General features: G+C 68.5%; 2 protein-coding genes across 5 annotated transcripts in view; one reads left to right on the top strand and one right to left on the bottom strand.

Moving 5' to 3' along the window:
- AATK (apoptosis associated tyrosine kinase) overlaps positions 1-8,633 on the top strand; it is a 29,795-nt gene extending 21,162 nt beyond the window's left edge. For both annotated transcript variants that reach the window (XM_039226524.1, XM_039226525.1), the window contains 8 exons: positions 368-501; positions 1,615-1,699; positions 1,782-1,903; positions 3,056-3,205; positions 3,627-6,231; positions 6,343-6,490; positions 6,769-6,954; positions 7,837-8,633. In XM_039226524.1, coding sequence (XP_039082455.1) covers positions 368-501; positions 1,615-1,699; positions 1,782-1,903; positions 3,056-3,205; positions 3,627-6,231; positions 6,343-6,490; positions 6,769-6,954; positions 7,837-7,877 — 3,471 coding nt within the window. In that variant the 3' untranslated portion in view covers positions 7,878-8,633. The remainder of the gene's footprint in view (positions 1-367; positions 502-1,614; positions 1,700-1,781; positions 1,904-3,055; positions 3,206-3,626; positions 6,232-6,342; positions 6,491-6,768; positions 6,955-7,836) is intronic.
- Positions 8,634-9,850: 1,217 nt separating this feature from the next.
- Positions 9,851-12,828, bottom strand: part of BAIAP2 (BAR/IMD domain containing adaptor protein 2) — a 61,893-nt gene continuing 58,915 nt past the window's right edge. For 2 of the 3 annotated variants that reach the window (XM_039226298.1, XM_039226301.1), the window contains one exon: positions 9,851-10,276. In XM_039226298.1, coding sequence (XP_039082229.1) covers positions 10,207-10,276 — 70 coding nt within the window. In that variant the 3' untranslated portion in view covers positions 9,851-10,206. The remainder of the gene's footprint in view (positions 10,277-12,828) is intronic. The other variant, XM_039226300.1, reaches the window with a different exon arrangement.

Here is a 12,828-nt window from a genome sequence, read left to right as displayed (position 1 = left end):
GGATTTGCCAGCTGTCCCTCTGGTCACCTGCCCTGTGTTCCGACCTGGCTGGGCGTCACTGCTCACATGGCCTGTCTGCCGCTTGCCAGCAGGGAGGTGGCGAGCATACGGGCCCCAGTGGTCTGTACCTGGGGGGGTGGTCACTCCTTCACCACCACCCTAACCGTAACCCCAACCCTAACCCGCAGGGTTGCTTGGGTCTGCGGGGGCAGTAGACACAGTGCCGTCTGCCTGTGGGGCTGTCCTACTGAGAGCCGGCCACTAGGGGGCGGACTTGGGGGCTCCTCTTGATAGCTGCACCCCCAGGTTGTCTGCAGGCCCTGGCGGGGGAGGGGCTGGGCGGTGACAGGGCTGCCCCTCTTGGCAGGGGGACCTCAAGGGCTACCTGCGAAGCTGCCGGCTGGCGGAGTCCATGGCGCCCGACCCTTTGACCCTGCAGCGCATGGCCTGCGAGGTAGCCTGTGGCGTCCTGCACCTGCATCGCAACAACTACGTGCACAGGTGAGGGGGGCGGGGCTGGTGGCCTCTGCCCCTGCGGAAGGGAGCGGCGGTGCCTGCCCTGGGGCTCATGTGAGGGTTACCTGGCTCAGTCTCTAGTCAGCCTCCAGGGGCCGTGGTGCCAAGGAATCTGGTTAAATCACCGCCAGACGAGGTGCGGGGAGGTGCCTGCTTCTGCGGGGTGGGCGGCTGGCCTGGGCGGCGCACAGCAGGGCCCACGGCCCATCCTCTGTCCCTGGGGCGGTCAGAGCCACCCGCGGGCCCACACCGGGCCCTGCGGGCCTCTGGCTCCCTGAGACCCCAGAGGGGAGGGATGGGCTCCGTCCTGCTTCCCACCCTGGCCCTGGAATCGGAGGGACGGACCAGGGTGCCCAGGGTAGGGGGATGTGCCCGGAAGAAGCGGTAACGGTCAAACAGCCCCGCCAGCCCCGACGCCGCACGGGCCGTCCTCCCCAACAATATCCTGGTGCTGAGTGATGACACGTACGACTCCAGCATCAGTGATTTTGTTGAAGAGGGCAGCTGCCAGCCTCCTGACCTGCCCGCCGGGCACCCCGCCCCAGGCCCCCGCACACCCGGCAGGCGCAGGCTGCTGCCGTGTTTGCCCCGGTGCCCTGTGCCCCCAGAGCCGGCCGCGGGGCCCAGCCCTGTGTGAGCAGGGCTGGGGCAGGATCCCCGGGATGCTCAGGACCCCGGCTCCCCTGTGGCTGCCCGCCTCCCGGGGAGCTGAGGGTGGGAGGGAAGCCCACAGGGTCCCCTGCTGGCTCGTGCCCGGGACGGGTCGGCAGACGTGTGAACGGCTGGGGTCGGGAGAGGGTCCGGTGACGGCGGGGCAGTGCCTTCACCGAGGGCCCCGTGGCCTGCTCCGGCTCTTCCTGGGCCTCGATTTCCTTGTCTGCATCGTAACATTTGAGGTCCTGTCCACGCGGACACCCCAGGGAGCCCCATGGGGGGTGAGGGACGGGGGCTCGGGGCAGCGGGTGGACGGGCTGCCTCTCAGACACCCCCTCCCGCTGGCTCATGGTGATGCCCTTGGCCACAAGTGAGCTGGCCCGTCAGCTCCCCGAGTGCCCGCAGCCTGGCACTGCCACTGACCCCCGCCCTCCTGCCCTCCAGTGACCTGGCCCTGAGGAACTGCCTGCTCGCGGCCGACCTGACAGTGAAAATCGGTGACTACGGCCTGTCCCACGGCAAATACAGAGTAAGTGGGCGGGGCTGTGCGGGGGGAGGGGGAGGGCAGAGCCACCGGCACCCTGGGGTGACCCTATGCCCCGCGCTTGCAGGAAGACTACTTTGTGACCGCCGACCAGCTGTGGGTGCCGCTACGCTGGATCGCGCCCGAGCTGGTGGATGAGGTGCACTGCAACCTGCTGGTGGTGGACCAGACCAAGGCCAGCAACGTGTGGTGAGCCCCCCGCTCGGTGCCCGCCCCGGCTCTGTCTGCTGCCGTCACGGCTCACGGCTGCCAGGCCTGGGTGTGGGTGCGTGTCCAGCGAGGACCCAGGGCCCGCAGACCCTTGGGGACCGAGTCCCCCCACCCCCTGTGCTGGAGGGGTGCAGACTGGCCACCCTGAGAAGAGCCACACATGCGATGACATGCTTATCTGCTCCCCCTCATCACTCTGCAGGCGGGGGTGGGGGTGGGGGCTGCTGGGCCCTGCTCCGCCCCCGTGATCTGCTCAGGGTCAGGGCACACGTTCGGGTTGGAAAGCCCACTGCCGTGTGGCGGCACCACCCACCCTCAGCACGAGCACCAGGCAGGGCACAGACCCAGCCCCACAGCCTCCAGAGGCCCCCTGGGGTGGTCCCTGTGCCTGACCAGCCCCTCCCCCCCGCCCCCCCAGCTCCTCAGGCCCGTCTGTCTCCCCTCTGCTCCTAGCGAGCCCCCAGAGCCTGGACCCATGGACCCACCCTCCCTCCTGAGCACCTGAGTCACTTAACCGTAGCCCATCAGCCGCTCCGCCCCGCCATCCATCTCCCTTCCCCGCCCGCCCTGCCGCACGCGGACTGGGCTCCTTTAGACGGCTCGGGCCCCTCGACTTCCCTGTTGTCAGATTTGTTCTGTTTCTCACGTTCCGGGTCTCCCGGCACAGCCTGGGGCCCCAAGGACCGGGTGGATTCGCCTTCTCGCAGCCCTGCCTGCTCCCCAGGCCCGCCCCTGCCAGGCTGGGGTGCACTTAGACGCCCCCTCCCTGGCCGTAGCCCCCAGCGGTGCCCAAGGACTGGGAGCTTCACCAGGGCAGCTCCTGGTCCTGGACCCGTGTCTGACCTTCACCACAGCAAGGGAATGAGCACACGGACAAAGGAATGGACTTGAGTTTGTGGAAAGGCCAGTGTTGCTTTTATTTGCCCAGGTGCCCTGGACACAGGCTTGGGCCTGGCCGGGTGGCACGTCCTGCCAGTTTACTGAAGGCAGGTGCTGTCCCTTGGGAGGGGCGTCCCTGGGACGCTGGTGCAGTGACTGGAGCTGTCCTGTGGTGCCCGCGGCTCTGAGGTCCCCCGCAGCCATGCCGTGGCCAGACACGCCGACCCCCTCTGACGGCCGTTGCCTCCACAGGTCCCTGGGCGTGACCATCTGGGAGCTCTTTGAGCTGGGTGCGCAGCCCTACTCTCACCACTCCGACCGGCAGGTGCTGGCCTATGCGGTCCGGGAGCAGCAGCTCAAGCTCCCCAAGCCCCAGCTGCAGCTGACGCTGTCCGACCGCTGGTGAGGACCCTGCGACGCCGGGCTGGGGGCAGCATCCCCAGTAGAAAGGTCGAGACCAAGGAGGGAGCTCGGAGTGTGACTGCCTGGGTGTCCAGCTCCCGCTGCCTCGCCCCTCTGGGGCCCGTACTGAGTCCACACGGAAAGAGCCTTTTTGCCCAAAACTCAGACTCACCTGCAGCTAAGGTGGGGTGCGCTAACGGCAAAGCGCTTTGGCCCGCTGTAGCCCCCCCAAACCTCTGAGCCCACCTTGGGAGACTTGGGGCTCCTGTAATGCACTTGGAGGTTCTCTTCGATGTCCTTGGAGGACTCAGGGCGTGGGGAGGGCCAATCTGCTCCTCTGCAGGGGGAATGGGGTCTTGGCTGCGCGGTGCCCCCGGTGGGGGTGGGCAGGGCTGAGCCCCAGGCCTCCCCGCCCCCACAGGTATGAGGTGATGCAGTTCTGCTGGCTGCAGCCCGAGCAGCGGCCCACGGCCGAGGAGGTGCACCTGCTGCTGTCCTACCTCTGCGCCAAGGGCGCCACCGAGGCGGAGGAGGAATTCGAGCGGCGCTGGCGCTCGCTGCGGCCAGGCGGGGGTGGCGCGGGCCCCGGGCTGGCGGGCCTGGCTCTGGGGGGCGCAGGCGAGCTCGCCTCCGCCTCGTCCTTCCCGCTGCTGGAGCAGTTCGCAGGCGACGGCTTCCACGCGGATGGGGACGATGTGCTGACGGTGACCGAGACGAGTCGTGGCCTCAACTTCGAGTACAAGTGGGAAGCGGGCCGCGGCGCTGAGGCCTTCCCGGCGCCTGGGGGTGCAGCGAGCCCCCGCCGCGCGGTGCGCCTGCAGGAGCTGTGCACGGCTGACAGCGCGCCCCCGGGCGTGGTGCCCGTGCTCAGTGCGCACAGCCCCTCGGTGCGGAGCGAGTACTTCATCCGGCTGGAGGAGCCCACGCCCGCCGTCGGCCATGACCCTGACTGCGCCGGCTGCACCCTCAGCCCCCACGCCGCGGACCTGCTCCCTGATAGTGGTGACCAGGATAATGACTCGGAGGGCAGCGAGGCCACCTCGTTGGCCATGGAGCCGTTGCTGGGCCATGTGCCGCCTCCTGAGGGGTCCTGGGGCCGCTGTGACTACTACCTGCTTGGGAACCGTGCTCGGGAATCATCCTGTCCGCTGAGCTCGCCTTCGCCGGGGACGCGGATGCTGGCGCAGCCCAGGGAGGACGCCGCCGACTGGGGTACAGCTGCCTTCTGCCCACCCTTCTTGGAGGACCCGCTGGGCACGTCCCCAAGTGGGGAGGAGTTGGGGGCGACCGAGGGCTGCAGGGCCACCCAGCCCAGACACTGGAGTTCCAATGTGTCCGCAAATAACAACAGCGGCAGCCGAGGGCCGGGCTCCTGGGACCCGGGACAAGCGGGTGGCTGCATGGACTGCTGCCCTGGCACAGAGCACACCTTACGGGCTGTCCCTGATCTGGGCCGTCACCTGGCCCTAGAGGACCCCAGAGAGCCCCTCCTTGGGTCACAGGGGGCCTCCTCTGGCCAGGAGCTAGGCCGCTGCTTTGGCCTCCCTCAGCTGTGTCCTGCTGAGGGCCTGGCACCGGCCATCTGCCTGGTGACATCTGCTCGGACAGAGGCCGCCATGAGCCGGGCTGACAGCCCCCAGACCGAGCCCAGGCTTGCTGAGGAGGCTGAGGGCCCTGCCGGACCCCGACTGCCCCTTCCCTCAGTCCCAACCCCGTCCCAGGAGGGAGCCCCGCTTCCTGCTGAGGAGGCCAGCGCCCTCGACACCCTGCCCGCCCTGCCCACGCCCGCCGGCAGCTGGGAGACTGGCGCTGGGGCGGCCCAGACCCTGGACAGCTCCGGCGGCTGCCCTGAGCTGGGGGCGCCCGTCAGTGAGGACGAGGACGTGACAGAGGCCACTTCTGGTGTCTTCACTGATTTGTCCAGCGATGGCCCACTGGCCGAGAAGCCGGGCGTGCCGCTGGCCTTGCGCTCTCTGCAGAAGCAGGTCGGGACCCCAGACTCTGTGGACTCCCTGGACATCCCATCCTCAGCCAGCGATGGCGGTGGCCGTGAGGTCTTCAGCCCGTCAGTTGTCGGCACTCCCGGCGGGCAGCCCCGAGCCCTGGACAGCGGCTATGACACAGAGAACTACGAGTCCCCCGAGTTTGTGCTCAAGGAGGCACACGAGCCCTGTGAGCCTGAGGCCTGTGGGGAGCTGGTCTCTGAGGGGGAGAGCCCTGGGCCCGAGACTCAGCTCCCCACCTCTCTCGGTGGTGGCCGGGGCGAGAAGAACCCCTGCCGTGACTCCGCCTACTTTTCAGACCTGGACGCAGAGCCTGACTGCAAGGCAGGCCCCCAGGAGAAGCGAGGAGGCGGCCTGTCCTCCAGGCTAGAGCGGGGCCTGGGGGGCTCTGGGCTGCGGTCTGCACAGCCCTCCCCTGAGTCTGCAGGGGCTGGGGTGACGCCAGGTCCCAGAGAGGTGCCACCACTGTTGCCGCCGCTGCCTGAGGGCTCTCCTCCAGAGCCGGGCGCCTGCCCGGAGGGGCCCAGACCAGACCCTCCTTGGCCCCAGGGCCCTGCCCCAGGGCCCCCAGCGCCCAGCCCGGGGGGTTCCAAGGTTTTCCTGCTGACCCCGGTCCCGCTGAGCTCGGAGGGCCACCTCCCTGACCTCCAGGAGGCCCCTGGAGGGCCCGCACAGCTGGCACGGGCTGGGAGTCCTGGTGCCCCCAGAACCCCGCTGTGCCTGGCCCTGCCGCGGCCGCCCGCAGCCCCGGAGGGCCGGCCGGAGGAGGAAGAGGACGACAGCGAGGAGAGCGAGGAGTCGGACGAAGAGCTCCGCTGTTACAGCGTCCAGGAGCCCAGCGAGGAGAGCGAGGAGGAGCCGCCGCCCGTGCCCGTGGTGGTGGCCGAGAGCCAGAGCGCGCGCAACCTGCGCAGCCTGCTCAAGATGCCCAGCCTGCTGTCGGAGGCCTTCTGCGAGGACCTGGAGCGCAAGAAGAAGGCCGTGTCCTTCTTCGACGACGTCACCGTCTACCTCTTCGACCAGGTGCGCGGCGGCCCCGGGCTCTGCAGGGGGGAGGGTCCCCCCCGCGGGACGGGAGGCCGTGGGCGTGGCCGCTGCTGGCGCCCCGAGCCACGTGCCGCTCTGACCCTCCAGGAAAGCCCCACCCGGGAGCTCGGGGAGCCCTTCCCTGGCGCCAAGGAGTCGCCCCCCGCGTTCCCGGCGGGCGGCCCCCGCTCCCCCAGCGCCCCCGGCCGGCCGCGGCGGGCGGACCGCTGCCCCGACGACTCGGCGGCGGAAGAGGGTGAGCAGAGAGCCGGGCGCCGGGAGCGGCGGGGGCGGGGCCGCCGGGCGGGCCGTGACGTCCGGGCGGGCGGGTCTGCGTGGCGTGACGTCACGGGCGGGGGGCGGGGCCGCCGGGCGGGCGGGCCTGCGTGGCGTGACGTCACGGGCGGGGGCGGGGCCGCCGGGCGGGCCGTGACGTCCGGGCGGGCGGGCCTGCGTGGCGTGACGTCACGGGCGGGGGCGGGGCCGCCGGGCCAGCGTCCGAGCCGCGCGAATGACCGAGGGGCGGGCCTGCAGGCGGAGGGTTCGCGTGGGCCGACGGCTGCCCGCCGACGCCGGCCCCGGAGGCCGCCCGGCCCGCTCCCGCCGCGTCCCCCAAGCAGACCGCGCCCGGCCCCTTCTCGCGCTTCACCGTGTCGCCCGCGTCCGCCTCCCGCTTCTCCATTACGCACGTCTCCGACTCGGATGCCGGGTCCCTGGGAGGTGAGGCTGCGCCGGGGCTGGAGGCGGGGGGCACGGAGTCGGGACAGTGGAGGGGGCGGCCGGGAGGTCACCTGCTAGGGGCCGAGGCTCTGGACAAGCTCAGTTTTCAGGCGGGGAAACTGAGGCTCGGAGAGGTGGGGCCGGGCCCGGGCCTGTCTGCCCTGGCCACCTTGGCGCTCGGCCTCGCTTCTGGACCTTCTGGGGGGCTGGCCCGCCCCTCTGGGTGCCTCAGTGGGATTCCACCTTGCCCCTTTCTCTGTTCTCTGGAGGCGCCCGGCGCGACGCTGAGTGTCCCCGGCCGGGCTCTCTGCCTGACCCCAGCCCCCCAAACCTGCAGCCTCTCCCACCGCGACCTGCCCAGCCCCTGCTCATGTGCTTCATCCGCTGCCCTCCCCTCACCCCGGACCTGGCACATCGCCTTGTCAGGAGGCCGCAGTGTCTGGGGCTACGGTGCCCAGCTCACCCCGCCCTCCAGCCTCCATTCCTCCGTCAGCCTCAGACCAGGCGGGCTCGCCCTGTCAGGTTGCCCCCCGCCGTGTGCCTGACAAGTTCGTGCATTCCCGCCAGCCTTCCCTGAAAGCCCACCCAGGGAACGAGACCCCTCTGTCCGCAGACCACCTCCGTCCCTCTGGGGAAGGGCCAGGGCATTTACTGACTTGGGCTGAGCCCCCGGTGATGTAAGGGAAGGGAAAGGGCCCTGCTCCCACCTAGGCAGGTAGGCAGGCCCGTTGCAGTGAAGGGGCCCGGGGGTGGCAACCCCAGGCGGTCATTGGTCCCTAGGCCAAGGACGGAGGTCGGATGGGAGGCCTGGGGCAGGGTCCTCTCGGAACCCCAGTCTCCGGAGCCTCTCCAGACGCTCACACAGCGCCTCCTGTTTGCCAGGCCCTGTAGCAGGTGCTGGGGGCAGCTGTAAAGAGGCTTGAGGCCCGGGCGGGCATCCGTGGAGCTCCTGCCGGTCCGGCTGCAGGCAGCAGCGAGGATGGTGACTGAGAGCGGGGACCTCGGTCTTGGTGGTCGTCAGCGGCTTCCAGCGCCTCCGTGCCTCGTCCGGGAGGAGCAGGGCGGGACGAGGGGCCTCCTCCGGCCCCGGATGGTGGAGCAGCCCGCCACACACGCCAGCCAGTGCCGTGCTGCCGAGGGGCAGGGTTTGTCCCGGACATGGGGGCCCGTTGCTAGCTGCTGGGGGTGCCCTCCGGCGTCCGGCCCGAGCAGCCCCCCACCCTCCAACCGCCCCCCCCGACTCTGCTAGCGGGCTGCTCGGCTTCTGAAGCCAGGGGACCGGCTCTTGGCTCAGGGGTCCTTGCATGCCCGCCTCCTGGTTCCTGAGGTGAATTACATGGGCCCGCTGGGACGGCCTCTCTGCCCCCTTCGCCCCTTCTCCCTGGTTCGGGGTTTGCTCAGCGCAAGAACCCATGACCGCCCTGCCCTGGGCTTGTGTGTCCCCCTACCACCCTTACCTCAGAGTCTGTGGCTGTATTTCCCTCCAGTGACTCAGCTGGACCCGCAAACTGTCCCTCCCCAGCTGCCTGGGGCGGCTCCTGTCTGAGTCCACGGCTGCAGCCTGGCAGGCGGGCCAAGGCGGGCGGCCTGAAAGATGGGGGGGCTGTCCGGCCACACCTGTTCTAGAGGTGCCGGCGGCTGGCCCTGCAGCCCCCACAATCCGCACTGGGGCCCTGCCTGCGGGGTTGGGGCGCGGGTGGGAGGGACGTGGGGGCCTGGGCAGCACAGGGAGTATTTTTGTAACTGCTGTTGTCTGAGCAAATGGAAGCGGGGTGATTTTAAGTTATTGTTGCCAAAGAGACGTAAAGTTTATTGTTGCTTTGGGGGTGGGGGTAGGGGACTTGTTTTGGGTTGTGTTTTTTGTTTTCATTAGTTTGAGGCTTCGGATGCTGGTGCCATGATTTTGTTTTTTTGTTTGTTTTTTAAAAGAAATCAAGCTAAGAAAACAAGCCTTCGTGCTAAGTGTGTTTTCTTTTGGGGTTTGCACACACAGCCCAGGGCAGGGCGGTCATGGGTGGTGCTGGGATGCAGCCCGGCTGCCAGCCCTGCCTGGGGGGGCACAGCAGTCCCTTCCACCTGCCGTCAGTAGGGGTGCAGAGGGCGCCACCAACCCGCCCGCCAGCTGTCCTTGCTGCACCCTCGTGGAGGGGGACCGTGATTCGGGCCCCTCCTTTCCCCAGGGGTAAAGAGCAGGGGACAGCCCTCTCTTCCTGTCCTGTAGTTGGGGCTGACTAGGTAAGACTGAGGCGGGGCCCACGGACATGCCCCCCACGAAGCTCCTTCGCCGCCTTTCTGGAGCACGGGGTGGGGGGCGGGGTAAGTGTGAGGCAAGACGGGTTTTGAGGAGCCGGGGCTTCTGTGCATGTCCGTCCCAAACGTGGGCTCCACGACCCCACCGGGCCGTCTCCAGCTTCTGCAGCACCGGAGGCCCGTGTCCCTGCCTGCCCCATCCATGACCCATTTTGCTTCTGGTCCTGGGGATACAGACAGGCTTCGGGCAGATCAGGGCTCCAGAGCCCCCCTTCGAGGGCTGGGAGGGGTGACAGCGCCTGGGACTTTTCAGTGGGGACGGCCGGCACCAAGGCTGGTCACCACGGGTGTAGTTCAGCCAGAGAGAGCAGGCGGTGTGGATCCCGTCATGAAGCAGCCGGGGTGCGGAGGCCATCGCAGGCCATCGCAGCCGTGGCGCAGGGAGGAGAGCTGGGGGCTCCGTAGCCAGCTCTGGGTGGGAGCTGGGGCGACATAGGGGCCCCCAGCATTGCCAGTGCGAGTGGAGCCCAGCAGAGCCAAGGTCGAGGGCTCAGAATAAATCTGTCCTACAAAGAAAGGTGGCAGCCTCTCCCCATCCCTCTGTCCCCGGCCTCCCACCCCTTCGGGCAACAGAGCACAAGCGGGCACGGGTGGCAGAGCCTGTTTATTGGCCAGACACGTAGGAGCTGTGGGTGGTGTGGGCCTGTGGGCTGCGAATTGGCGGGGCGCCCCTCCCTGCACGGGGTGGGTGCTGCTTGCGGGGCTGGCCCCGCGGCCCCCCCACTGCGGCTCCCAGCGCCGGCCCTGGCCCAGGGGCCACCTCCGAAGACAGCCGGGGTCCAGCCCAGGCCAGACTCAAGTGGGCACAGAACCGGGCAGGTGAAGGAGAGAATCTCTAAACGGGGACCGCAGGTTGTTACAAAAGAGGTTGTGTGTGTGGGCAGTGGTGGGGGGGAAGAACAGGACTTGGCGGGGGGGGGGGGGAAGAACAGGACTTGGCCATCAGCTGAGGAGGGGGGCGGACCTGTCGTTGGTCACTGTTGGCTTCAGCTGGATGTTGGTGAAGGGATTCCTGAGGAGAGGAGAGAAAAACCGGTTTTAGTGCGGGGTGGGGGGCGCACCCGGAGGTCGTGGTGCCTTCCTGGGCTGCCCTTCACCCTGGGGGCCCCCAGTCCTGCGATGGCACCAGCCAGGACCCCGACGGCCCCGCCTCTGAGCTTGGAGCAGCTGGAGATGGAGGCCACCAGGGGGAGCCAGGGAACGTGCTGGCTGGCTGCTGGGGTCACCCCACCTGCGGCCCGCGGCCCTCCTGGGGCAGGGGGGCTGCGGAGCCGGTTCCTTCGCCACCACCGGAGGCAGTCCTGAAGGGGCCTACATCCAGGTTTCGTGAGCCGCCCCACAAGGCCAAGGCGATCCTCCCTTCTGCCCGAGAGCAGCGGGGCCCAGTTTTAAAGACATGCCACCGACAGACACGGACAGTCCAGCAGCTCACACACACCCGGCCCATGCGCCCCGGGCTCCCAGAGGTGGCTGGGTGCAGACACGGGCCCTCAGCCCGGCCCACGCTGACACGACACATGGGGGTGCACGCACACTGGCAGCGAGGAGGCCAGCAGGGGTGGACGAGGGCTCAGCCACCTGTCACCCGGGACAGTGACCCGAGGCCACAGCTGACAGACAAACGGACGCGCCAGACAAGAGGTGGAGATGGGACAAGATGAGCACAGTGGACGCCAGCGCCCGGCCCTCTGGGCAGCTGCTCCTCAGAGTCCCCAGCAGGCTCGGGAGGGCCCGCCTGGGCAGGGACAGCACAAGACAGCGGGCTGGGGGCCATCAGGCAGCCCCAGGATGACGGCACAGATGGTACGTGGGACACGGAGGGCTCGGCACGGACAGGACCGCACTCCCGGTGAAGCGCTCGGCCCTGTGGCCGTTACCTGGGGCCGGAGTCGCCTCTGGCGCAGCTGGGCCGGTGTCCGCGGGGCGGGGGCGCCTGTGTTTTCTAAAAAACTGAGATGCTTTGGACTGAATTTTTAAAAGGATGAGTTACAGAGAGTAGCTGACTTCTTGCTGGTTGAAGTCTCCGTCTCCGGGGTGGCGGCTGAGAGCCCCGTGTGGGCACACTGCTTGTGACTGTCCCGAGTCATCGACCCCCCGCGTGCAGCCCCAGTGGGGCCTCAGGCTCCTCCACGCGCTCTGGTGATCTGTCCGGCCGATGCGTACAAACGAGCTTCAGCTTCGACAGCGAGGAGCAGCGGCCACCCAGAGACTCCCAAGGCCAAGTCTGCTGCCAAGATGTGATGAGTGACATCTGCCCCCAAGACGGGGTGGCCCGTGTCCTGACTGCCACCTTGACTGGACTCTGGTTCTGGAGGAAGGCTCCGGGGCCTTGAATGTCCCTGGCTGGGGTCAAGGCGGGTATCCTGGGGGCTGGAACTTGGGCAGGTTTGTTCATGTGGAGTTGGGGACCTGAGCAGAGGACGGAGCTCAGGCCCTAGGCCGGAGGGAGGGGCGGGGGGGGACGCTGGCCGGGGGTACAGAGCGGCCAGGCCAGGTCAGGGCAGCACGCATCTTGCCCTGACACCCCCGCGCTCTCATCAGAAAGGGCTGGGGGCAGAACCGCATCCTGAGCTGGGCTGGAGGCGGGCAGCAGAGCCAGACAGCACCCCCCGAGATGGCGTCGGCCCCTGAGCCCCGTTTTCCTCCTCTCCTTCCCCCACAGGGCGGGTGCAGAGCACGCACCATCAGCGCCCCAGCTCTGAGGAAGCGCCCTGCAGCCGCGCCCAGCCCAGCCCTCGCCACGGGTGGGGCCTCTGGGGCGCCTCCCGCCTGTGAAGGAACTGGAGGGTGTGGGTGCAACCCTGGGTGGGTCAATGCCAACATGACAAAACAGGACTAAATTCAGACCCGAGGCCCATGAGAGTCTCTGGTCCCGGGGACATCTGTCACCGCTCGGGGTGCTCTCCAGGGGTGGACGCCTGATGGCAGACCACCAACACGGGCACGGCAGGCCTCCAGGCAGGGTTTGCTCCTGTCAGGAGTCGTGCAGGCCACCCCCCCCCCCCAGCCCCCTGCCCTGGGCAGAGGCTCCCGCCCTCAGCGGGCAGGGAAGCCCCCTGCAGATCCAGCGCCGCCTTCAGGGGATGCCCTCAGGGCATCGCGGGGTCCCAAGCCTCGGCTCCTGCCTGTGAACTGTCCAGCCCGAGAGGGCCGAGTGCCGGAGCCCAGTTCCAATCTCACGGGAAGCGCGGCGCCGACGCTTTAGGGAGTCGTCTGTAATTGTTCAGAATCCGCTTGTCGAGCGAGAACCAGGTCAGCCGAGAACAGCCATAGCTCCTTACGGATGGATTCTGAGCAGAGCGAGCAGGGAGCAGCTGGATGGACTTCCACTTTCTCCTGAACTTTCTCCTGAGACAAAAGTGGCTCCCACACCTTTAGGATGTCGGCCCTCCTGGGATTGAGTCCTTGCTCAGCTTCCCCAGGACCACACCTCAGTCGGACTTGGTCGAGGTGCTTTGACCAACCCAGGGGGCTTTTGACACCCCACCCCCAGTGGAATCTTGGGGCCAGGCTGATTCTGTGGCCGGGAAGCTGACTGGTGGTGCTGTGCTGATGCCCGCTGCG

This window comes from Hyaena hyaena, unplaced genomic scaffold, assembly GCF_003009895.1.
Source record: "Hyaena hyaena isolate Hyena2069 unplaced genomic scaffold, ASM300989v1 scaffold_21, whole genome shotgun sequence".
NCBI lineage: Eukaryota > Metazoa > Chordata > Mammalia > Carnivora > Hyaenidae > Hyaena > Hyaena hyaena.
This window is presented reverse-complemented; position numbering and strand designations above follow the sequence as displayed.